This window comes from Larus michahellis, chromosome Z, assembly GCF_964199755.1.
Source record: "Larus michahellis chromosome Z, bLarMic1.1, whole genome shotgun sequence".
NCBI classification, from domain to species: domain Eukaryota; kingdom Metazoa; phylum Chordata; class Aves; order Charadriiformes; family Laridae; genus Larus; species Larus michahellis.
In genome coordinates this window covers 64,208,835-64,233,442 of record NC_133930.1, presented here as the reverse complement: position 1 = coordinate 64,233,442, position 24,608 = coordinate 64,208,835, and the positions used below count along the sequence as shown (strand labels likewise).

The 24,608-nt window shown below is 39.2% G+C and overlaps 1 protein-coding gene across 3 annotated transcripts; it reads left to right on the top strand.

Annotated features, from left to right (window-relative positions):
• The first annotated feature begins 361 nt into the window (after positions 1–361).
• Positions 362–22,485, top strand: NREP (neuronal regeneration related protein). Of its 3 annotated transcripts, none has more exons than XM_074570603.1 (5): positions 362–378; positions 1,130–1,177; positions 2,628–2,690; positions 16,793–16,870; positions 20,792–22,485. In XM_074570603.1, exons 3-5 carry the CDS (start codon positions 2,688–2,690, stop codon positions 20,915–20,917), a joined length of 207 nt encoding a protein of 68 aa, XP_074426704.1. In that variant the 5' UTR covers positions 362–378; positions 1,130–1,177; positions 2,628–2,687; the 3' UTR covers positions 20,918–22,485. The 3 variants fall into 3 exon arrangements, with proteins under 3 accessions (XP_074426704.1, XP_074426703.1, XP_074426701.1); XM_074570602.1 differs by lacking the exon at positions 362–378 and adding an exon at positions 519–537; XM_074570600.1 differs by lacking the exon at positions 362–378 and adding an exon at positions 843–1,025.
• Positions 22,486–24,608: the final 2,123 nt, after the last annotated feature.

Below are 24,608 nucleotides of genomic sequence, written 5' to 3'. Positions count from 1 at the left end.
TGCGGGGCCGCGGCCAGCGCCCGCTCTCCCCTCACGCCCTCCCGGGGCCGCCCCGCGCTCTCTCCCGCCTTTCGCCGCGCTCCTCAGCCCCAGCAGCACCGCGCCTCCCCGGCTGCCGCGGCGGACGGCCGACCTCCCCGCAGGCAGCCGGGGGGGAGAAGCGGAGAGCCCCGGGCGGACCCCCCCACGCCTGGCCCGGCCGCCGGGGTCCGGTCCCCGCCCGCCTGTGTCACGCCGCGGCGCCCCCTCCTCCCCGCCCACCATTTTCTTCCCCCTCCCAGACAGGCGCAGGCGAGGCGAGGCGGCGGGCGGCTGCCTCCCGTCTCCCTCCCCTTCTCCTCAGATGCCCTTTGCTGCCGCTGCAGGGTTATTACTACAGTATGTGGCTGCTGCCTTCCCCCCCCCCGCCCCGCTGGCCGCCCGCCGCCGCTGTGCAGCGCCTTGGCCCCGCTCCGCGCCTGGCCGCCGCCCGGCCCCGCGCCGCGCCGCTGCCAGGGGGGTGCGGGGACACCAACGGCCGCGCGCCAACGGCTAACGGTTAACTGCTTAACGGCTCCCACCCCCCCCCTCCCTTCCCTCAGCGCCTCAGGGGGCGCCGCCATGGGCCCCGGCGCGGCCCGGCGGAGCGCGGCCGGCCGGCGGCGGGGCGGTCGGTGCCCTGGCTCCCAGACAGCCCCGGAGAGGGGGGGAACGTGGGGCTGCGGATTATTGCAGACTAAGCAGTCTGGCGCTGCAGCAGCGGGCGGGGGGGCGGGGGGGGGGGGGGAAGGCGGGCTGGAGCGGGCGGGCAGGCGGGGGGAGTGTGTATGTGTAAGGAGGGGACGGGGGGGAGGTGATGGAGGAGGGGGGGGGTGTGTGGGGGAGAGCTGGCAGCTAGCCAGCTGCCATCAGAATTAGCTCATTGTTCAATATAACCAGCGCTGGCAACCAAAATCCAGCCTGAGAGAGAGGGAGCGAGAGAGAGACTTTCCCCCAGCCACCCCCACCCCTTTTTCTTTTTTCTCCAAGGCTGCACTTTGGAAGAGGTGCAGTCATTCTTCCCCACACCCCCTACCCTCTCTCCACTCCCCCAACTATAAATTCCCTTCTGTAGCATGCTGCCCTTTTTTAATCCACATTTGTGTTTCAGATCATGTAGAAAGGACAGAAAGTGAGCAGGGAGCGGGGGCTTTTGTCTGTAAGTATATGCAATTCCAATCCACAGAATTTTATTTTTTTTTTTAATTAATCCTCTCTCTTTCTCTCTCTCTCTCTCTCTCCCTCTCTCTCTCTCTTTGTTTCTTTTCATTTCCTTTTGTCCTTAGCTGGACTTTGCTGCAGCTGCCTTTCCCCCTCTCGGTGCACATTTCCAAACAGCCTTTCTTAAAGAAGATGAGAAAACGTGCAGTATATGTATTTAACTCTTTGTCTTTATGCTTTAAGGCTGGATTTCTAGGCTGGGGATTTTTCTGCACACATGCAAGGGGAGATGAGAAGTGTTTTTCTAAAACTGTTTCCTTTTTCTTGCTTTTGCACTCCACAAACACCAAAATGCATTTCTGAACCTAATGCACTTAGCTTTTTTAGCATGCATGCAGGGCTCTAGGATTGGTTTTTCATCTCTTTTCTTCTCTCTTGTAAAACGAATCTCCCTCTTCTCCGCCCTGACACTGGATTCCTCTCAGGCTGCTGGGGTTTATTTTTAGAAAGCAGTCATTCTTGCAACAGCCTTCTGCATTTTTGCATGTGCAGCAGTTAAATTTTGGGTGGTTCTTTTCAGAAAAAAACCCACAAAACCAACCATATTTTGGTGAACATTTAGTGATGTGCTTTCTTTCAAACGTTTCTGTGTACATTTATAGATATATGAGTTTGCAGTTTTAAATCCAATATGTATGTTTGTGTTTCTGTGTAAACATATGACTCATACCTAATTGCATTTCATACATGCACACTATAGGTAAGAAATCAATAGAAGAGAACTTTAATTTTTATCAGTGTATAAAAACTGATAAAAGAGGCATGCTACAAATTCAGTCAGTTAAGAGAGTGGTAATTTAAGGTACCATTTAAATGAGGTAGGACCTACTCTTTTTTTTTTTTCCTCTCCCTATTTAAAATAGGGGGGTGTGTGGAACAGAGAGAGAAAACTGGAGGTTATGTAATGCAGTGCCATTTCCAAAAATACCTATTCTCTGGGCCATTACATAGTGAAAGCCTGACACTGTTATACTTGTCTCTTGATTGCAAAAAAACACACTTTGTAGCATGCCTGGGAACAATGGTCCACCTTTACAGTAAGCATAGGATGACGGTTTTGTGTCCTCTTGACTGATTTTTTTGGTGTGCTCACCATTAACTATTGTGCTCTTCAGAGATGCACCAAGCTCTAAGAATAGCATAGGGTTCTGCAAATCCAGGTACCAGGGATTCCTTTGTCCTATATTTAAGCCTACGGACCACTGAAGTGCAGAGATGCATGATATATAAGTGCACATGTGGTTAGAATAATTTGCATGAGTTTAATCTTAACCACTGAAGCTTATAGTTGGCTCACCCACTGTTATGCTGGCAAAAAATACCTTTAAATATTGTGACAGTTGGAATTACTTTTTTTTTCATTTTTTATTTTTTGAAATTGTTTTCAGATTGTTCTCCTTGTGCTACTTGAGAGAAACTGCAATCCCAAGACTTAACAGAATCTAAAAATGGTAAGAATTAGTTGCTTTAGCAAAGAATCAATAATTTCTTGTATAAATACAAACCTTCTTTCCCCATCCCCAATACCCATTTATAGTTATGACCTTTATAAGACATACTTTTTGAGGCTGTGGGGACTTGCCGTACAATGACAGATGTACTCTGAATACCTCGTGTGTTGCATTCTTTGAATAAAAATCTGAAATCCCTCTTTGTGCAGTAAGGCTTATTTAATTGAAACGAGAATTGTTCAGGTTATTATGAAAAATACACATCATAACACATGTAGGAATACATGTAGACGAAACAACATCCAATAATTTCAGCCCAAAAAGAAGAAATAGGTCATTGCACTTACTATGTGAAGCAGATTTAATGTTAATCTGCCAGGGAAGTACATAAGATGCAAACTAAATTTTCTTATTATTTGGTAATTTTTTTCAGAAGGTTAGCCTTCCTTTGTGATACAAATCTGTTCTAGAAAAAATGGCTAGGCCTCAGCCTAACTGAAGTTACAGGCACTTATTTGGAATGTATTTATTGAACAATATTCAACAATGACCTGTTTCCTTCAGTGCTAATTGTGTTTATGTTCTTACTGATTAAAGCCCGTTTGTTATACTCTGAGATACTAGTGCTGACAAATATGTAATCTGAAGGACGAAACATTATACGTTCAAATACTCTCTAAATACGGTAATCTCTGAGAAGGATGGTCTCAGAATCAGCAGGAGAAATAAAATTGTTTTTTACAGAAAAAGTACATAAAGTAGCTATAATTAGTTTAGATGCTGTGTAGTCATATAGCATTCTTGATTGAAGATGCAGCTATCACTGAAGCATGTCTGAATGCATGTATTTTGGGTACTACATGATAATACCATGGTGAAAAATCTGTTTATTTGTATGGGACAATAGCTTGTCTGAAGTAGCATTGCATAGGGTGTACAGTAGCACAGAATATTTTCCAAAGTGTGAGCTTCTCAGGGACGTATTCTTACTAAGACTGGGTTAAATTAATTGCATTAATTATATTATCCTTGTCTGGTTCTTTGGGGTTGTTTTGATTTGGGAGGGAGGGATGATCAAAGGATGTTTAAAATAAGCAAATATGTAATCTTATAAGGGTTTTTTTCTTTTTGGCTCCTTGTTTTATATCATTCCTATCTGCAAAAATAAACTTGCAAATTCTGGAATTTTAGTCTATTCTGGAACCTACTTTCATCAAAGTGCTTTGCTTATCTGTGTATAAATGAATAGTTGGGGGTGGGGAATTAAAAGGGAAATGATTCACTTATACTGTGAATAGAAATCATGATAAAATACATTTTGTTCACACAACTGTGGAATATTGGATAAGGCAACTGTTTTCCTACCAACACCAAGGTGACAATCAGCCCACATTTTTAGATGGTATGCAGGCTGTTATGTGCAATATATGCCTATCTATGGAACAAAAGATTATTTTAAGTTTACTTAGGCATAAAATAGTCACTGATTTTTACCAGCAGATGGTTCTATAAATCTAGCAAGGTTCCTGTAGTAGTCAATGAAATCAGTTTTGTAAAGCCTGTCTCTGGACCAGAACATAAAATACAATTTAAAACTATCCAAATGCAGAAAATAAAATGTAGTCCCCCACCTGCTTAGTCCTATTGTTTGTTTTGCAGTGTAGCATAAATAAAAATTTAATTTGGCTGTTTTTGAAAAGTTTTTTATTTGTTATGAAAAGGCCCAATTGTGGGTTTTTTTGTGACTGTTGATCAGAATTTCAATGTAAGAAAGAATAGATTTTGCCCCAGTTTGCAAGTTTGCTTAAGATGTGATACTTGGCAGAATCTCTTCCTCTACCATCACCATTTTTTCCCCTTTTTTTCAGTTTTGGCACAGTAACAGCAAATATAATTTTTAGTCAGACAACTGACATACTTTCCTTGCAGTAGTGGATGCACTGGTCTTTGGCATATTTCTTGTATTTATTGCAAGTGTCTCCTTAGTCATTCTAATTTTCAGGAAAAATTGTTCTTTACATGTCAACACTTTCCACATTGAAATACCCAATTGTAAAAGTGCTTACTTTTTTTTGTAATACAACAGCATATGCAAAGGCTCTACTCTGCTCTCACTGGTCAGTAAAAATTTAGCTGTTACATTTTACCAGGCTGAACTGAATCCTAAAAAAGGGGGAAAATGGCTGCCTTATTCCTTTGCTAGGAAAGTTCATTATTTATTTAGTTAAGCTTACAGCAAAATTAAGAGTGACTAGAATAAACTTGTTGAGTGAGAATAAATGAATTCTTGGTTTAACTTCACTGTCTTACCTTCTTAGTTCTTAATGTTTTTATTCTTAAACTGCTTCCAAGTAAAAGCAAATAACTTAGCAGGTTAGTTTTCAATGCTGCTTCTCCTTTTTCTAGACTTAGAGTTAGGATTTCCTCATACCTTGTTAATTAGTCTTTCTTGGACCTTATAATAATATCCTCATCAATAATGTAAAGAGAAACAGAAAGGCAGAAGAGTACTTTCTATTCTTCTTATAATTTTAACTCATGGACATTTTCAGCCATCTTACTCAAGAGCACCTGCCATTTGAGGATCTGCCCTTACTTGTGTATATTTCCCTAAGTGACTGCCTAAAAGAAGAAAGAATCTTCTATATTTATGTGCAATGCATAAAATCCTGATTTTAATTGCTCTTTTTATTTGAAATGCTAGAATTTCTGTATACCACCTTCAAGGAAGGTGCTGTGTGTCATAAAATACACATTTAGATTTTAGTGCTAATTAAGGAAAAAAAAAGTCTCTAACTAAAAAGGAAAAAAAAAAGAATTGCTTTTAAAGTTTATTTGGCCTATGTAATCCAGTCATTGAAAGGATCTTGTCAAAAGAGTGAGAGTAAGGAAGTCTTAATTCCAGTTTTCTGTGACCTGAAAGAAGACTTTTAACAAAATCAGGAAAGGATTTTTTTAATGGTAAATGTTTGTTTTTAAAGAAAGAAAACCAAACAGGCATTTTAGACACTTGACAAAATGGTCTGTTTGTTTTCTTCTGAAGCACTCAGGTTTGTCTTTTTCTCCTGCTCACATTGCAGTTCATTTTTGGACTTCAAGTTCATCTGTAAGAGTTTGCAGTGCAGGTGCTAAGGAATTTAATAACACTAATAACAGTGTATATCAGTAAACAGATATGTCCTTAATCATTTAATTTTGACCTACCTGAAAATAAACAAAAGATATTCTAGAGCAGCTCATGAATTTACCACAATTAGAGGTCTTCTTAAGCACTAGTGGTGTGAAATGTCTAGGCTAGGTGTGTACAGTATATCTATGTCATCCCAAAGCGAAAAGGCCCTGGAAGGAGGTCATTTGGCCTCAACACTTGCTGTAGCATACCCTTGCCTGAACTGGATCAGTTTTGAGGTTATTCTGTCATTTGCATTCTCTGCATTTTGTAGTTACTTGAGGGGAAAAAAGAGAAAAATGGGATGATGACCTTTCAGAGACAAAAGAGTTGGGGAGAAGCTTTTCGTCAAGTCTGAGAGAAAGAAACGATAACCTGCATTTAGTTGAAGAGAAAAAAAAAGTCACCATCCCATTTCTTTTTCTGCAGTTCATAGAGAAATCTGTAAGATCACTTAAGTTTGGTAAAGATATTTAAGAGAAAACACTTATATTTAAGATTTCATCCAAGTTTAGGCATTACAAACCTTCGTCCAGTGAGTTATATGCAGATATCTTTACACATTCTGTAATTTTCTGTGTCTATAAAATATTTCACTGTAGTTGGAACAACTGTTCGTAACTTCGGGATTATCTGTGGAGAACAGAGCCTGGGATTGGTCTGGCAGAGGCAAACATCATTTTGAACCTTTTATATGCTCTGAAGAATAAGAAGAACAAGACGCTAGGATAAGACATTATGTCCAGCCTAACACTAGATACACTGTGGACAAATGCAGCTCCTGGTCTGGCATGAGAAAACTCATAATTCTTTATTGATTATTACCCAATCTGGAACTGGAACTTCTTTATGGTAGTTCAAAACTGCATAGGAGCTATAGGTCTAGATCAAATCCTCTTCTGTTCATGTGTAGCCATGGGCAGAATTTGGTCAAGAGAAGTATTTAAGAGGGACATTCGAATGCGTATGTTGTGCTTTTTTATTATGTTTATGTATTGTGCACAAAGAACACATTGGGTGCAGTTTGCTCAACACTACTTGATTCCTGAAAAGTTAGGGAGAATTAAAGACTCCAACTTACAAAATGATCATCAGAAATACAAACTCACTTTTTGCAATATTTCTGCCAAGTCAGCTGTTCAGCTGTGCAGCAAATAACACCTTTACTTGATTATGACTAGAAAAATTTGAAGTGGAGGTTAAAAAAAAGTAGGTTTTTGTCAAAAGCTGTAGATACTGTGGATATTTCTGTGATATAGTTCATATGCACATTAAAAGACAAAAGCTCTCTATATATGTGTTTCTACCCAGTCACAAACATGCATGCTCTGGGTGCTAAGATTTTTTAACTAAGCACTGGCATACTTTATCTGAACAGAACTGTGTTGACACATGGAATTGGAGGTTTATGTAATGCTTTGTCCAGGACAAAGCTTTACTCAACTTTTTTCGCAAAGGCTGAAATCTTGGAAAATCAGAAATAAGAGTTAATGTATGGCTTGAAATTCTGCAGTCATGACATTGATTTTTAAGTCTTGGTGTCTAAATCCCACACCAACAATCTTTTCTCTTTTTCTGTATCAGAATACTGCTGTCCCACCGCTGAGCTCTGACCCTTGTGTGTATGGCTAAAAAGAGGGAGAGGAACTACGTTTAATAGCCCTAGAACAACTTAATAAAACATAATTCAGTTAGTATCTTTGACTAGGACAGGATACTTTAATAAAAATATTTTTAAATATTTGTATTTTGTTTTTATTTCAAATATTTATTCACCTCATTAGACCATACTGGTTGAGGGTGCAATCTGGAAAGGTGCAAAGATGTTCTTTTCAAATGTTTAATGTAGAATGATACTATGAATCATTGTTTGAGTGTTATATGACTTTCAAATTAGACTGCTGGTCTGTCAAATTCGTGGTAGCACTAGTGAATGAATCCCTATGTAGAAGTTCCTGGGAGGATTCGTGATGTTTCCTTTGTAAATACTGCATATTTTTTTTTAGAAAAACACCCTCAGAGCAGGTAGCACTTTCTCATCCTGCAGGAAGAAATGTTTCTGGATTAATTTTGTTAACACTAACCTTATCGTCTCTCTACTAGGGTAGCATACCTGTGTGGGAATATAAGTTGAAAAAAGTTACAAGAAATTCGTGTGTTTTCACTGAAGGTGCTATAAGCCTTCCTTAGTATGTACATTATCGGAAAGAACTCCTGAATTCTTACGGCATTTAGAAGGCACACATTGGCATCATAATGCTTCTTAAAGTGATTAAGTTAGAGAGGAGCAAATCTTCCTTCTTTGATTTAACATGACTGTATCTGTGATAAATCTCCATTGTGAAAGAGTATGAGTTTAAATAACTCTATTCCTGCTGGCAGAAGAAAATCCTGTAGAAATATTGGTAAATGTCCTTACCCTGAATTTCTCAGCTAAGTAATTATATATGGCAATATGAGCAAAACCCAGAAACAATACTTGTCAGGAACAGTTCTTTTCCTGTACGTCTCCTCTTTAGATGAGTCCCAGAACTCATGGGTATTTTATTAATTTCAGCCTACAGAACATATATGATACAGTTTGTGTTTCTGTATTTGGAGTAGCAGTTAAGCTACATTAAATGATGCTAGATGCTGGTGACATGGTGACTACAGGTAAATGTACCATAATGCTTTACAGCACCTGTTACAATACCATCAGCTGTGGTCATTACATCTCTTTTAATGAGGTAAGTGCTGGCTGTACAATTTGCCTCTGTCTCCCATTTCCAAGAGTACCACTGGGGCTTTAAATACTTGCCTGAAATACGCTGGTTGGGCAAGAGGTTGGTGTCTCATGAGGGGAAAGGGTTTTGTGGCTGGGCTCTGCAGGAAAGCAGTCGGCAGAGGCAGTGAGTTTGCCGCCACTTGGAGAACAGCATCGCTTGTTGGATTTCTGGTCATCTTTCTGGTATGTGAGAAATTTAAATAAACAAACAAAACAGTTTTCATCCAAAGCAGTGTATGAAGTCTTCTGTAAGTTACAGTATTCAGACCATTAATTTAGAAAATTTATAGGGAATTAAAAAAATGAAACATGTCTTGGGTTTCAGCTTGGTGTATACATTTTGTATACCCCAAAACTGGAAGGTGGGAACTCAGAGAGCACACAGGAGAGCATTATTCTGGGCTGTCTCTGTTCTTATTCTTTCTTCAGGATTCCCCTACTGGCCACTGTTCTTGCTGGTCTTTCCCTTAAGATCAAAACTCAATGGAGCGAGAGGACTGGGCTAAATGGACTTTTGGTAATCCCGTGACCATGCTGCTTTTCTTTCTCCTCTGTTGCTCCAGTAATTTGTCAGTGTTAGGTATGAAACCACCTGAAGAACTTCACTGTGCAGCCTTTGGTCCTGAATTTTGCTTTCATGCTGCATGTTCATCTGATTTTGTAACAAGAAACTTGCTTCTACTCTTGTTCTGATGTTACCTTTAGGTGTAGATACAAATGGTTACTAACTAAAATTTTCATTACCTTATTGCATTTGAAGAGCAAATTACAAACTCATATGTCATTGACAGAAAACTCAAATACCATTTCAATTATCGGGCTTGTTACTGTTGTTTTTCTCTGTGTGCATGTTAAGTGAAATAACAAAAGCTACCACTAGTGCTAGCTTTGACCACTGGTCAAATAAAATGAAGTGGAAAAGGTGTTGGGTTGCACTGGGTTTTGAGTTTGGTTTTCTGGAGGGCTTATTTGGTTATTTCAGTTTCTGAAATGTTTTACAGTTTCAGAGTCCATGCATAGAAATTTACTGGTGGAATAAAGTAGTTTGCAGTCATTGCATTGGTTAATGGAACTTTCTGTATAATATACATTGGTTTCTTATTGTTGTTCTGGAATAATTGCATTTCTTTTCCTTTCAAGGAGTGTGATACTCTTGTAATGAGTATCTTTGTTAAATTCATTAATTCAGTCAGAAATTGGATGAACGTTTATGACAGTATTCACAATGTAGCACTTGATTTCTTTTACTCTTCATATGCGTGGTAAATATTAACAAAGCTTTGCAATGTTTTTTTGCATATTAATGAAGTAAAAAAGCAGCATGAGAGCACTTGTAACACACAAACTAGATTCATCCTGACTAGTGCAGGAAAGTGCAAATTAATCTCTCTGCCTAAAAATTGCATTACACTCAGGTGGTGTGGGGAGGATTCCTCTCCAGGAATCTTTTCTATATGTTTTCTAATGTTTTCTATAACTAACCTCCTTCAGTCATGTGTGCCAGAAGACAAAGTTTCTGTTGAGGGTTGTTACCTGCTAAAGAATTTGGCAGGAGTATGCTGACTATACACTCAAGCTAGATTAGGTTGTGTTTTCCCACTCCTCAACACCATACTCAGTCGGTTTTGGAGGCCAGTAGTCACGTAAGAGACCTCTTGGAAAAACATGCCCGCTCCAAGTGCTTACCGTCTACCAGCATCCTTTCCTGCAGTGAAGGTCTGCAGCAGTAGAGGCCATTAGTCTTAAAAGCATGGTTTAGAAAATTTTGTGCAGTCACTCAGATAATTTTCTTATATATGTCATGGGATTCTGCAAGTACACATATAAAAGATGCAAGGTATATAGTATGGATGAGGACAGGAGTGAATTCTTTGAAGAAGGCAATGCAGATGAGCTAAGGTAGGAGACTACATAGGAGCAGACACTTCAGCGTACCCTGGAGAATAGAAGCTGTAAGAACAATGAAAGGAACAGTGAATGAAGATGGCTTTATATGAGAAGTTTTGTACTTAAAATCCAGAAAAAACTCTTCCAAGGTCACTTCCTTATGTTGTGTAGGCAAGGAGCAGATGACATGCTATTCTGTGAAACTGACAGAAATTGAAGAAGTGATGAACAAGGACTGCAGAAAAACCCTAATGAATAAACTTGCTAATTCATGTTCAGCATGGAGAGGGGGATGCAAGGAAAAGCATACTTGTCTCATTTAGGCTTTTTCATCTCTATGTGGCTGTGAGTTTGAGTCATCAGATGGGGAGGAATAAAAAGCAGCAGTAATATCTTCCCCAAGAAAAGGCAGAACCAGCAAAGGATGCTGACGCACAGAAGTCAAAGGCAAGTTCAGGTGTGCAGTTGTCCTTCTATGTTCTGCTGATTTACTGTTCTGCTACCACGTATCAGTTCTTACTGTAATGGCAGGTAGAGGCTCACCACAAAGTTGGGCCAGCAGAAGTAATGATCATGTAATTCTTCATCAGTTCTCTCAAACCATTTATCTGTCTTTATCTGCTGTGTGGAAATAACCAGGTGAAATGATTGTAAATGATTTTTTTTATCTCCCTGCTGATTTTTGGATGTTCATGGCACTGATGTGGAAAGCAGGACTGATAAAAAAACCTGCTGCCCTGTCAGTGTACCGAAAATGTGCAGGCAGGTTATCGGGCATAACTGTCACTGCATCTTAAACAGAGGCTCAGACTTGTAATGTGGAGCCACACACAAAAAAAAGCGATCAAGTTTACAAAATTGGCAGGCCTCACACCTGCTAAACCACATGTTCACAGTATCTTTAAATAATTAAGCTTAGATAATTAATTTGGGCAAGTTGTGGTTTCTGGTGTTTCAATAGGGAAAGCTTCCTCACTGAGCCTGTTTCAGAGTCAGCCTGTCACGACAGCAGCGTCCCATTTGATCGTGAGTACAACTTCTTAAATATAACAAAGGTTCATCAAAACTTCACTGACTCTTTGAAATAAGGAGTAGTGATGAGCTCTCTTGATGTAGCTCTGTCATTGCCCGCTCCACAAGGTTCAGAAGACAAAGCTGATTGATAGCAGACTGCCACCCAACTAAACTCTTGAGAAGCACCAACCATTCAGCTGACAGTGCCTCTATCAAATCCTGTGCGCTAGGTTTGGAACACGGTGGGCATTAATATTATATGCTTTCATAATGTTCCCCTCACAGTGTTAAAAATAAACTGCTGCAGATGGGAGCATTAGTTTACCACTTGCACTGAAGCAAATGCATTGATCCTAGCACAAGATTTCCTTCCAGTTTTGTTTAAAATGAATTAGTTCTTTTAACAATGATTTATTTGGTGTTCAAGCAGTGGTGCAGTAAGATTTGCTGTTTATGCATCTGGATTGTAACGGTGGGCTGTTGGTTATGGAGAGAACTTTTTACTGCAGTGGGAGGCATTTGGCGGATTGAGAAGGCATGGTAGAATGTGCTGGGAAAACACACTACAGCTCAAACCAGCTGGTAACTAAGAAACTTTAAAAAAACCCTGCAAAGTTATAACTGTTTCAAGTTAGCAGGCAACTATGTTATAATATTTTTCAAAGGAAAGTGCATCAGGACTCAATTTGGAAAGAAAATCTGAAAGACACATTCAGTGATGCTGAGACTAGCTGCAAAAGAAGCAATCTACAACTTTTCCTCTAGGAGCCTTAATACCATTGATTGTGTCATTGCAACACAGAGCAATGGTGGTGAAAAATGCCTGAAATATAGGGATAAAGAGATATAGGTACAGAAGTGAGGAGCAGCATTCCTTTCTGGCTGCGTGGCCCATCCCCAGGAGAGCACGGCAAGAGGGTGGCCGCGCTCTGTTCCGGATTAGGCACTACAGACACACAGGGCCCTCACTGCCCACACCTGCACGAGCGCAGCTGTAGTGCTGCGGAGGGGAAGAGCATGCCCCTTTCTTTCCTCCTCTTCAACACACACCTTTACTGTTTTACTCCCCTGTTCCTCAGTACGTGGCCATCTGTGTCTGCGATTAGACTGCTAATCCATACAGTAAAGCTTTTCCTCTTTCTTTTCTTTTTGTTTTTTCCTCTCCTAGGTAGGCTAGTGCAGAATTACTAGAGATGTTCACCTTTTATTTGGAATTGGGAATTTCTAGAGTACTTGTAATTTCCTTCTTTTTTTTTTTTCCTTCATTTTTTCTCCCTACAGAATTGGTTTCTATGATAAAGAAGTTACCTGAAACTTCTCAAAAGGTGGTTTCCAATGTACTCATAGCAGTTAATCTTCTTCATTAAGCTTGTAGTTTGGAAATCCAGACTGCAGTGTAATTCAACTCCTGTAAGTCTTGAATGAGACTTGATAAACAAGAATTCAGTTGTAGTCCTCATAAAACAAAACAAAACAAAACAAACCCAAACAAACAAACCAACCAACCAAACAAAAAAACCCCAACCCAAACCAAATCAAAACAACCAGATAGGAAAAGTAAGTCCCAGGGCTTTTCTTGTTTCTTAACTATGAAAACCTTAAGAGGAGTGTGCTTATTTTACTAAGTTTAGTATGCCTTAAATCTGGGTGGTTTTTTTGTTCCTGATGGATGTGTCTGAATGTTTGAAAGATGCTCTTAGTGAGTAGGAATGAAGAGTGGGTAGTAAGAAATTAATTTTAGCATTTTTGTGTGATTGCTGCAGTAGATTTAGTCCATCTCTGTTAAAATTATTTTATGTATGTGTTTTAAAGCTGGGCAAAATTTGTGCTCCCCTACTATTGCTCTTAAAGAGGACATGGCTTAAAATGGAAGAATAGGCATTGAAGTTTTGAAATGCTGGTTAAACAGAGCCTTTGCAATAGCAAAAAAAAAGTTTCTCGGTTTGTTGGGCAGAGGAGAAAATAAGAGTCTATTCTAGAAATCCTTCTGGTTTTGGAAAAAAAAAAAAGAAGTACCAGTAAGTAGTTCTGGAGTCTGGATCCTGTAAAAGCTGATGAACACACCAGGCATTTATTTTCCTCCACGTTTACTTTTTCTGATTTTTAATCTTAATTTTTATTATTTGTATATTTTCAAGAGAGTGAAGGCTAAAGAATTGAAAACATATTCTTCATAGATTATAATTCCCTGTTTCAAGTTGGCCTCGATGTTTCGGCAGAATTGCTTCTTGTTGTAAAACAGTGTCTCAGACAGCACTTCCCAGATCAGTGGGTTTCTTTCCCCCTGACTTCTCAAAGTGGGAGTGAATGGTTTTGTGTATCACATGTTCTGCCAGGAAGGCAAGCTTCCAAGGGTAGTAATTCTGTTAGTCAGATGTTTAGAGGTGATCCACTCTGATAATTTATGGATGAAGTTTACTGGCTTGATTTTTTTCCTCATGATTATCAGATACTGAGGCTATCAATTTGAGTTAGCATACAACTTTTATGCATTGTATAGATTCGCAGTAACTTTGGTTTTTAGTCCATCCTAAAGTTCATTAATTCTGTTCTGAATCCTGATACTTCGGTAGGATTGGTAAACCAAGCCTGTGCTCACATAAGTCACACAGGAAGTACGAAGAAATGAAAATATGGTGTGTATCAATGGAAGCATTTATTTAGAAGTGTTTGCTTCATACTAACAGCTGTAATGTTGTAAGCCTTACATCCTACTCTGTAATGGTGCATTGCTTTGCACTTTTTCTCTCCATATAGCTCATCTTGCAACATAAATATCAGTTGTTTTGAGCTGCTGTAATTGACTAAAAGTTTTTGCTGTGTTTTTCTAATACCCTAGTTTTCAGTATATTTGAACATCTAAGTAGTTTCTGCATTTTACAAGCATGTAGCACAGCAAGAGGTCCTTTTTTTTTTTCTTTTTTTTTCCTCCTGTCAGATTGTAGTAAGTCCTGAGTGGACTTTTCTACACCAGCATGTTTTTTCCATTCCAGAATCTTCCTTGACTTAGCCAGGATCCAAACCATGATTCCCAGGCTTTTCAGCGTTGCTCACAAGGCAGATACTTAAAATCCTTTGGCTGCCCATTCAGGGCTTTGGTACAATTATAGCAGAATAGTTACTGCATGTGGAGTAGGTCCACATGATTATTATCTACCAATATTGGCCACGGTAGTTGTTTTTGAAGAGATACTAAGAAAATGGAACATTACTGATTTTTTTTTCTCCACAGAAAATTACTGTGAAAGATAGCTGGGGAGGTTGTGTAGGGTTTTTTCGTGGTGGTGGGTTTGGCTGTGTTTTGGTTTGGGGTTTTTTTTTTAACCCTGGAGCATAGTTGTGAGTATACTTTATGATTTATACCTTTTTCCTTCTGCTCCATTCCCAAAATCCACCCTCAGACTGCAGTCCCTCTATGTTCTTATGAATTTGAGGATCCTTTCTTTGTCATACAACTGCAGGTGCTTATTTTATTCCTATTAAATTATTAATAGGGATGACAAGGCCTATAGGCTAGACTGACTACATCTCAGACTCCATGGAAAATACAGAAGCTCATATTCATTATAATGAGTAATATTGTATTCTGATGCTTATTCCTTCCTCCTATTGGAAAATACACATTTTTGTATACTTTGCTGTTTTGGGCACGCATGTCCTGTGGTAGAGCTGAACTGTTATCACTGATTCCCACTACGAGTTTTCATACAAAGAACATGACTACCCAATAAAATCAAGGCAAATATTCTCAGGATGGGTAGTCAGTGATTATAAATAGCAACAGGAGAGCTCATCGATTACTTGGTGTCTTTCATTCAAGTGTCTCAAATATTCCATGTGAACAGTAACTGATGAATTAACAGAGTGCCCTGTCCTGTGTGTTAGTTATTCTATGCCAGCCATACCCAGAGCTTAGCTGGGTTGTCTGGGATCATATGGTAATCTAAAATACAAAATAAAATCCGATGCTTTAATTGGTAGAAAGCACACTGGAAAATCATGGGAGAGTGTAAGGCAGGCACTGCCTTAGGCTCTGTGTTTTAAATTTCCCTCCTCTGTTTCGTACTTTATAGTAGAGTTCAGGATTTTCTCTTGGAAAAATGATTCAAGTAATCTTATGAAAGTTTCTCCAAGCTACGTCTGGTCCAGTTGTGACATCTAATAGTCAACATGCGACTGCACAGAAGTGAACACATTCCTCAGGTTTGAATATAAATACAATATTAAGCAGCTAAGTAAAGCCAGTCCAATAGAAATTTAAGTAACAAGGCAAGTTTTGATTCCCAAAGTGAAAACAAGCTTGAATGTTGTGATTTATAATGTTCAGCGCAAAACATTGACAGTTTGACATTCAGTTATTGTGCGGAAAGAGCTCAATCACAAAAATCCAAAGGCCCAGGAGGCAGACCAAGCAGGAGAATACATTTAACATCTTCGGCATCGTATGCAATTTGTAGCTGACGACTTCAGTGTTTAATGAGAGCAAGATGAAGAAATGCTCTGATCTAAACCCTGAAGTTGAGAAACTGAAGCACAGGAGGTTTCCAGCTCAGATTCTCTGTAATTAAGGTTATTCACTCTAGCTTCCCGCTGTAGTCAATGGCCATCTTTGGATCTTACCCATTTTCCATAGTAAAATTTTCCAATAGCAGTCATAGTCCAGTACCCTAAACATTAAATCCTGCTGCCAGCTATTTTATCCTATGTCTTTTATAATGTGTTGGAATTCCTTCAATGTCTAAAATATAGGATGGTAATACAGAATTATAGCTGTGTCAATGATCTTAGAAAATAATAAGTTCTAGTTAACAGTTCATTGTAAAAGGATTATCAAAGGTGTGTTGCACTTGTCTCCTGCAGTTATCAGCAAAAGTAAATAATCTTCAACAAATAGTCTTTTGCCAGTCACTTCTGGCAGAAGAGAATGGGCATGTGGTCTCACAATATCGCCAGTAATTTCATTAGTATGGACATCCTCTTATAGAGAATTTCTTAAAGAGATTTAAAGAAAATCCTATGATTTTTTAAAAAAGCCTGTTGAATGCAGATTGCCATAAAAAGTGTAGTTGAAATACTCTATGGACAGATCTTGTTGTCATGGGTACTCAAAAATATGTATGGAGCATAAAATGCAGCTAGATCTCTGGGCCAAGCTGACATTAGACTCATTTTTAGTAACGCGGTCTGTCACATGAACACCATTTGATTGCATTCAATGAATCTGTCTTTGTTAGTAAGAAATTGTATATATTTTTGTCACTACAGGTTTATCAACCAAGGTTAACGATTTGGGTAAGCCAGAAAATCTTTCCAACCAGCCAAGGGGATGGGGGATTTCCAAAGGTAAAGTTATTTGTGTAATTTCTTTCATCTATTAGTTTACTAACATGAAAGTTTTTTTGAAAAAAAACCACCCTAACCACTGAAAGTTGAATGGATTTTATTTTATGACTGCTTCAAGAGAGTAGCCAGCTCTCATGATTTCATCACGAGTCTCATGGTATTCTGTTTTTCTTAAAGCCTTGGCTCCTTGAGCCAGGCAGTTAACTGGGAATTTCAGCTTTCATTTTAAAAAGATGTTTTTAGCCTTCAGGCTTGCAGAAAACATGGACTCTTGCTGGCTACATACCAGAAAGAAAACATACTAATTTTCAAGAGCTCATATTTCTTAAGCCTGTCTCATGATTTTACAAGCTTGACATCTGAGTTTTGAATACTTGATTTTGGCAATTCTCTCTTAGCAATGCAGATAAGAAAGTCCATGATAATGCAGGAGGAGGAAGGAGGTGGTACGGTTTCTCTTTTTCTGTTAAGTTTTCTGCTTGTGCTTTACCTGGCTTGAGTAACAACCATACAAAGCACGGTAGTTTTCATCTGAGTTTGACAAGAAGTACCCCACCATAAATGCAGAAGATGTGGCTTGTCAGACAAGATTCATAAGATTTTGCTCTGTTAACATTGCTGGTTTGATAAATGTGAAACTGGATATGAAATTTGAGTAGGTAAATAAAACAGTTACTCAGAACCACAGAATGTACATGTTTTATTTTCCTATTCCCTTTCATTACTGACTCAAAATCTGGCAGAAAAAAAATGTATATAGGCAGGTAAGTAAAGGAGAGAGCACATGGATAATTGTTTTGATTAAATTTCAATTGTTATCTACACTCCAGCTCCTTGTTAGCAAAACTCTGCTATTCCATCTGGATAACACTATGTCTATAGTTTCGCCACTTTTTCTTTATAAAGGAGCTTCTAAAATTTATAGCTGGGCTATTTGCAGTCTGCTATTTCCAGACTCATGTGCCAGCATGCCAATCTTTAAATTAACGTATATGGCAGTACTGCCATTCTTAACATTTGAAGTATTTCAAAAGTTCAGCAGAGTAGGCTGATAGCAATGCCAGTTTACGGCGAATATGCTATATATGGTCATACTTATATTAAATGAATTTGCCAATTTTACGCATCAGCTGTATGTTAACTAGATGATTTTTATTCAAAATTTTAAGTTTGCAGCTTTTAGTAAGTTGTCATTCATCATTATACAAAGTCGCTCCTGAAACACAGGAATGAAAATGTGAACTATGTGCAGCATAGTTAGTAACAATGCTGCATTATCTTGGATTTATGAATAGCCGTGCTTTTATGCTGTATGTAGCTTAAAAAAGATTATCAAAAGGGGTAATTGTTTCTCAACTGGGCAAAAATATTATACTTTTTTCCTTTAAAGTGATTGGGTTCCTGCTTTTTAAATATGATACATTTTTTCTAGCCTTTATGTAATTCTTCAAAAGACACTTGGCATGTGCTTACAAAGACCAGTTTTTAGAACTAGCTCCAAATTTTATTTCACAATTGATCTTCAAAAGGAACTTGAATATTAGCTGCACACAATCTAGCTTCCAGCAGAGTATCAGCCTTAACAGAAACAGTGTGTCTTTGGAATCTAATTTTTTTCATCCATCTTATAAAATTAATCAGGGTAAATTGCTGAAGATGACTGCAGAAAGTGCTCAGTCCTTCAGCTCAACAGTTTTATATGCTCAGTACTAAACAGTTTGAACTACTGAAAGAATAAAGTAAAAATAATATATTTTTTGAAACTCTTACTTCAGATAGAAGTGCTTTTTCTTTTTTCTTTTTTCCTGCAACAAACAAATATAAAAGGATACATTTCTTAAAGACAATTTATTTCTAGACCTAGAAGGGTCATATGGGACTTTTTATCTTATGATTGTATGGCAGGATTTCAGGACTGAGATTGTTTTCACAGCTGAAAAGGAACTGCCCAACACAATGCTTTTGGAAATTTGCCCAGACCTTTGGTCTGTGTGGTGTGCCTGTTTGCATGTGTAAGTTTCTAGTTTTCTTCTCATATCCTGTAATGATACACAAGTAGCAAATTTAGTCAACAGAAAAGCAAAAATATTATCACGAGGATGGAATTTTCTAGAGTCCTGTGAGGAAACATGTTTGTGCAGTCACTAAAATTTAAACGTTATTTTTTCATTCTGAAATTGTCTCTTGCAAAATCCCCAGTTTGGCTGTAGGGAAGGCAAGGTATGTTTCTGCTCCTATTTCTTCCCCTGGCTTGCAGAGCCCTTCTGCATGTGTACTGGAAGTCTACTCAGTTTCTCCATTTCTGATGCCCAGAATGGAGAAGGACTTTACTCTGTTTTCAGCCTGAAAAATGCTCCTGGCTGCATGCAGTGCAGAACCCCGGGGGGAGTTCATCTACCTGAAAGCAGAATTTATCCTGTAAACTGTGATAAAGACAGTGGGAGAGCCATGGGCTGACTTCATTCCCAGCACAAGTAAATGTAGCAAATAGGGACATTCCAGTGAAAATTACAGCTTTGCAGAGCCAGGAAAGGAAAGCTGCTGAAAATTGCACTTTCTCAGTAGATGTGAGACCACTGTGTGTTTAATTGTTAATTCAGAAATTCACAACTCTCACATTAGAAAAATTGAACTTGGAGAAGATAACTTCAATTTCTTAAACAAACTAAAGGCAATCTGCTTGTACAACAAACATGTCCCAAGCAATAAAAGCAGTAAAACACCTTCTGAGTTCTGATCTCCTACACACAAAATGCACAGATATTTTCCGTAACTTTACAATATATTACTAGCTAAACAAATTCTTTTTGTTTAGGATCCCACAGTGGCATAGCATCAGCAAAGTACTTTAAGCACGTGCTTAGCCTTTGGGCTTCCTTCTGACGCTTAAACTGAAACATATATTTAAATCCTTTGCTGAATAGGCATAGAATTTAGCCAGTGAATGGTTAAGTATGGCTAACGAAAACCTACCTGAGGCAGCTGGCTAATACAGCACACCATCTCCTGGCTTGTCCAGAGACAAGTAACACACTACAGTGTCTTTAGAGTGCTTTGTTCAATGAAGTACTGTAGGAAAGTCACTTGTTAGTGTGTGCTAGCTGCTTAAGCTGTAAGGTGTTTAAAAGTTGAGAGGTCTAAGCTGTAAAAGGTTCTCTTAATAATAAGATGACCTTTCATGACTAAGACGCATTTTTATGTTGAAGGACAAGTGGAGCCATAAAAGAGAGCTTGGGGGTTAAAAAAGGCAAGGAAACAAATTAATTTATCAGTAGGTAATACCATTAACGTTAGATTTTTGATTACCCAAGCTGGTACTGAGTTGTATTTTCAAGGGAGCTCGGTGCGATCTGTCGATTCGTGGCCATGAATTTTGCATTCATGACACTGAGACACTGTGTCTGCCTGCTGTGCTTCACGTGTGCAAAACAGGTAGTTCCTCATTTTCAGCCATGTTTATATACCAGAACTACTGCACACACAGCACCTGCAGGTGCAGTGTTAGACCCGAGCTGTCCCACCTGTTATGAAGGGCACAGAAATGTCTTGGTTTGTCAGGAGTGAGAAAAGTAATTTTGTGGAATAGTGTAAGGATGTACAACCAATGGTGAGCTGCAGAAAGGGTTGTTGCTCCATAGCTTCTTCTCCTGTAACTTTGCTGGGATAATTGGGGTCTCCCCAGTTGCAACGAATGTCCAGATTACCCAGCTGAAGCGTTTTCTCAGGTGCTGCAAGGCTTGCCTGGTTTTTAAACAATCCTTTTCTCTCCGTGGCATTAGTGTTTGTAGTTGATTCAGCCATCCTTGGTAGACGTTTACTTCTGAACTAAAGCTAGGGAACTATGGAAACCTTAGGAAAGGAAAAGGGAGGACCCCGACGAACAGACGAAGCACAGCTAATACTGTTTTTTCCTCTCCGCAGGGAAGTCTCCCCATCTCGAAGGAAGTAAACCGCAAGAAGAAAAGTGAGGTGGAAGGGGCATGCCTCGTTCCAGTAAATGGCTATGGACACCATTTCACCAAAATCAATTACCTCTACTGTTTTTAATCATAATTTCTCCATTTGTATTACATATGGTGTATGGGTTTGATGAGGTCGTGGTGTCATATATTGGGAATTGTTTCTGTGTAAATCATCAAGTGTAAGAAGAAACTATGGGACTCTGAGCCTTGCTTTAGAGAATAACAGGGGACAAACGTGTACCATAAAAAATAGTTTTTAACATTCTGACTCAAGCGAAAGCTCTCAGAATTTCACACTGTGAATCCATGTTTACAAACATTACAGGTGGGCCCTCAGGCCTGGTTCTACCACAGCAATGTCTTCCACTACTCAAACTCCACTGCTCACACGCAACCGGTAAACTGCTCTCTCCATTTCCACCATCCCAAACTGCTTCTTGCAGAGGCTGAGAGTCCCCCTTTTTTTTCATTTAGATGTAACAAGACTAGTAGTTTATTTTCATCGATTGTCTGTATATCTCTATATTTTATCCATGTACTCTTTTGATGTATAGAAGTAGTATGAAACTCATGGTTTCCTTGTGGTAAGTGATCGTGATGCTGCCACGGGATTTGAGACACTGATGAATGGTGCTATTTTGGACTTTAAATATGCTCCTTGGCAAGGTAGCTCTGATGGAGTTATTTTTTATTTCCATGTTCTGAGAAGGTGTTGGTACTTTGTTTTTCTGAATGTTGTTCTTTAGACTGGACTGACTTGTTTACTTGTGTCTTCAGTGTGGCTTTCTTATTCAGTGCTGTAGGTGAGTAACTACTTATAGTGTACACGTGAGGAACTGATTCCCTATCAGGGTCCACTCACAAACATGCAGTTATAGTGGGAGCAATCACAAAACTGTAATTTACGTAAAATCTCCTTTCTGACTCCTATCCACCTAACGGAGGAAGACGAGCAATAATTTTCCGCCAACCTCTCAAAATTTCTTCTGAGTTTTGTCTTTTTTTTTTTTTTAAAAAAAAAGCCTTTTTGAAGATGGGACAAGTTTTAATGTCCTCTTCAAATCCATATAATAGGGGATATAATAAGGAAAACACAGGAAATTTCTGGGAGGAGAAGTCCTAAAGGGGAAGAGTACATTTCCACGGTACCGTCGACATGTGGACTTTACATTTTTGTTCTTGCTCCCAGACTCCTATCAATACAAGACAACACAAAACACGAAACTAAACAGTATCATCTACTCATGGAGTGTTGTTGTGTTAGACACAGTCTGAAAGCCCACCTTAATTTTTTATATAACTGTCTTTTAGCTCTTCCTTTTACAGGGCAGGCCTTGTTCTGAACTGTTTTAGCTTCTGACTGTTAAATACCAATGCATGCACTGCACTTCCTAGATTTCTTTCCTTTCCCTACCTTCTGTATCCCTTTTCTTGTACATTTTATTTTCGAATAGATTAGATGCGTCTACTGTGCTGTATATATAGCAAGAAGTAATATTCAGCAGTTGTGGCATTTATGTATAGTTGCAGTTGTGTACTGCTGAAAATGCAGGCTTTTGTAACAATGTGATCTTTAATAATGCACTACAAGTACCCAATGTATTTTAGCTATTTTAGTAGGATTTGTTCAATAAATATGCAAGCTCTAAGGGTAGCCGTGATGTCTCTGTTTCCTTATTGCCATAAGGCGAGGGCTCCTTTTCTGTTTGTTTGCACCTGTTCTTTACGTGACTTCTGAAGGGTTTTTTTTGGGAATATCTGGTGAAGTAAAAGGTGATTCCTTTTGTTGTCTGCTAAACAATAGCTATTAAGATAACCTAAATGCCAGACCTGGATCTGGGAAATGATAGCTGACGGACAATGGTAGTCGTGTACTTCACTTTCAAGACTGCTAGGTGCCTGGGTCAGACGTGACACTTGATGCCATTTTTAGTAATCCCAGGAGGAGGCTGGGGCTGTGCATGGCAAATACAATATATTTCATTTTCCACTTCTGATAAACTGAATTAAAAGGCTGTTTTCCTAGCGTGTGTAATATAGTTTAAAAGAATATTGATACAGTCCTCTCTTTAAAAACTCTTTTATTGGGGGAAAAAGTAATATCTGCCTTTGTAAGTTTTAGAACATACATTGTTTTCATTTTAGCATAGAGAACAGATAGAGCATCATTGTTTAAAAAAAAACACAAGCAGTGATCTACCGATTAATACCAGATGTAGGTCTGCCCCTGATTTTTTCCAGTCATGAGACCAAATAAGTGCAATTACGAATGCCCTGACTGTCTATCCCTCTGAGTGAATTTACACGGGGCTTGAGTTTGGTTGATGTATCACAGAAAACTGACCATGCACACACAGCACCTGATCCAAACGGCCACCAATCTCACCGTAGGAAACACAACAGACAGCAGTGTGTTTGGGCTTAGAGCTAAATCCCTGGTTAGAAAGCAGTTTTATCTATCTGTAGGATAGGTATATACATATGGACATTGTACATATAGACATCTCTATATACATGTAAATGATGAGAAGCAGTCAATAGAATTGGAGCAATGATTAATTGATCTTATTTTTTTAACCTGTGGTCCACTGGCTTTGGGAAGTAAGCGAACCATTTCCGAAAGAGACACAAAATGTGATTAAAAGGCCTTTGAATCCCAGTCCTGGGATGATGATTGCTTGACCTTCAGCATTGGCTTTTAATCTTCACAGCAACATGCCACATTTCAGTAAAAACTGGATCTGTGGCATGTATAAAATAAGAGTAAAAAATAAGGATCTGTGGATTAGGGTCTTTGATCAAACGACAACAACTGAAAAGTCATTCTTGAATACCACAAATAACAGGTATTTTTGTTAATAATAAACACAAAGGATTCCTTACTGTATAAAACTGCTTTTAATATGCTAACATTCTAGAAACTGAAAATTGCCAAAGATGATTTCATGTACATTATCATTAGTAGAGTCTTCCTAAATAGGCAAAGGTGACATACACATTTGCATCAGCAGTAGTGGCTGTGGCATGTATGTAGCATGAACTTCATAAGATTTAAAAAAAAAAGAAAAAAGCTGCAGAGTGACCATACTCAACAAACCCAATGGTATGGTCATTTTAAGGAATGCCCCAAGCATTTCATACATGTCTTTCCTATAAAGCTCCATGAATCATCATTATGAGACATGTTTTGAGAGAAGTATACAGTTTGACCGAGACATTAGCTGCACGCATCACACATTTGCTGCTGTGCGGTGTACATAACCATGCTCCCTCGTGCACGTGAGGAGCTGGGGTGAGCAGTGTGCTTTGCACCCCTACATCAGGGCTTGGGGCTGGGGAGCCGGGGGAGGAGGCTGGGAATCTCTCCTGGCACAACCAAGCGTCGCTACATGGAGAGCAAAGGCGAAAGAAAGTCAGCTGTTCTCATTGCTTTTAGTTTTGCCCGTGCCACAAAGAGACCTTAAGCTGGATGTGAGAATTGGCAGTGTAAAAGCTGGAGAGGTGGTGGTGGGGCGAGTGTGGGGAACGGAGCAGGTCGGGGCTCCTCAGGTTGTCAGGGCGGCTTCCTGCAGCTGGAGAGTTGATTAAAAAAATTGGGAAAAAAAAGCAGTGTATGTGTCTGTCAGCAGCTGATGCAGTGCAGCATGATAAGCTGCCTTTTTAACCCCCTCTTTAAATAATTATTTGTGTAATAGACAGGCTAGTGAGAGTATTTTTAAAGCATTATGGTCAAGTAGATTGATCCAGGGAACGTTGGTTCTATCTGCAAACCTTTC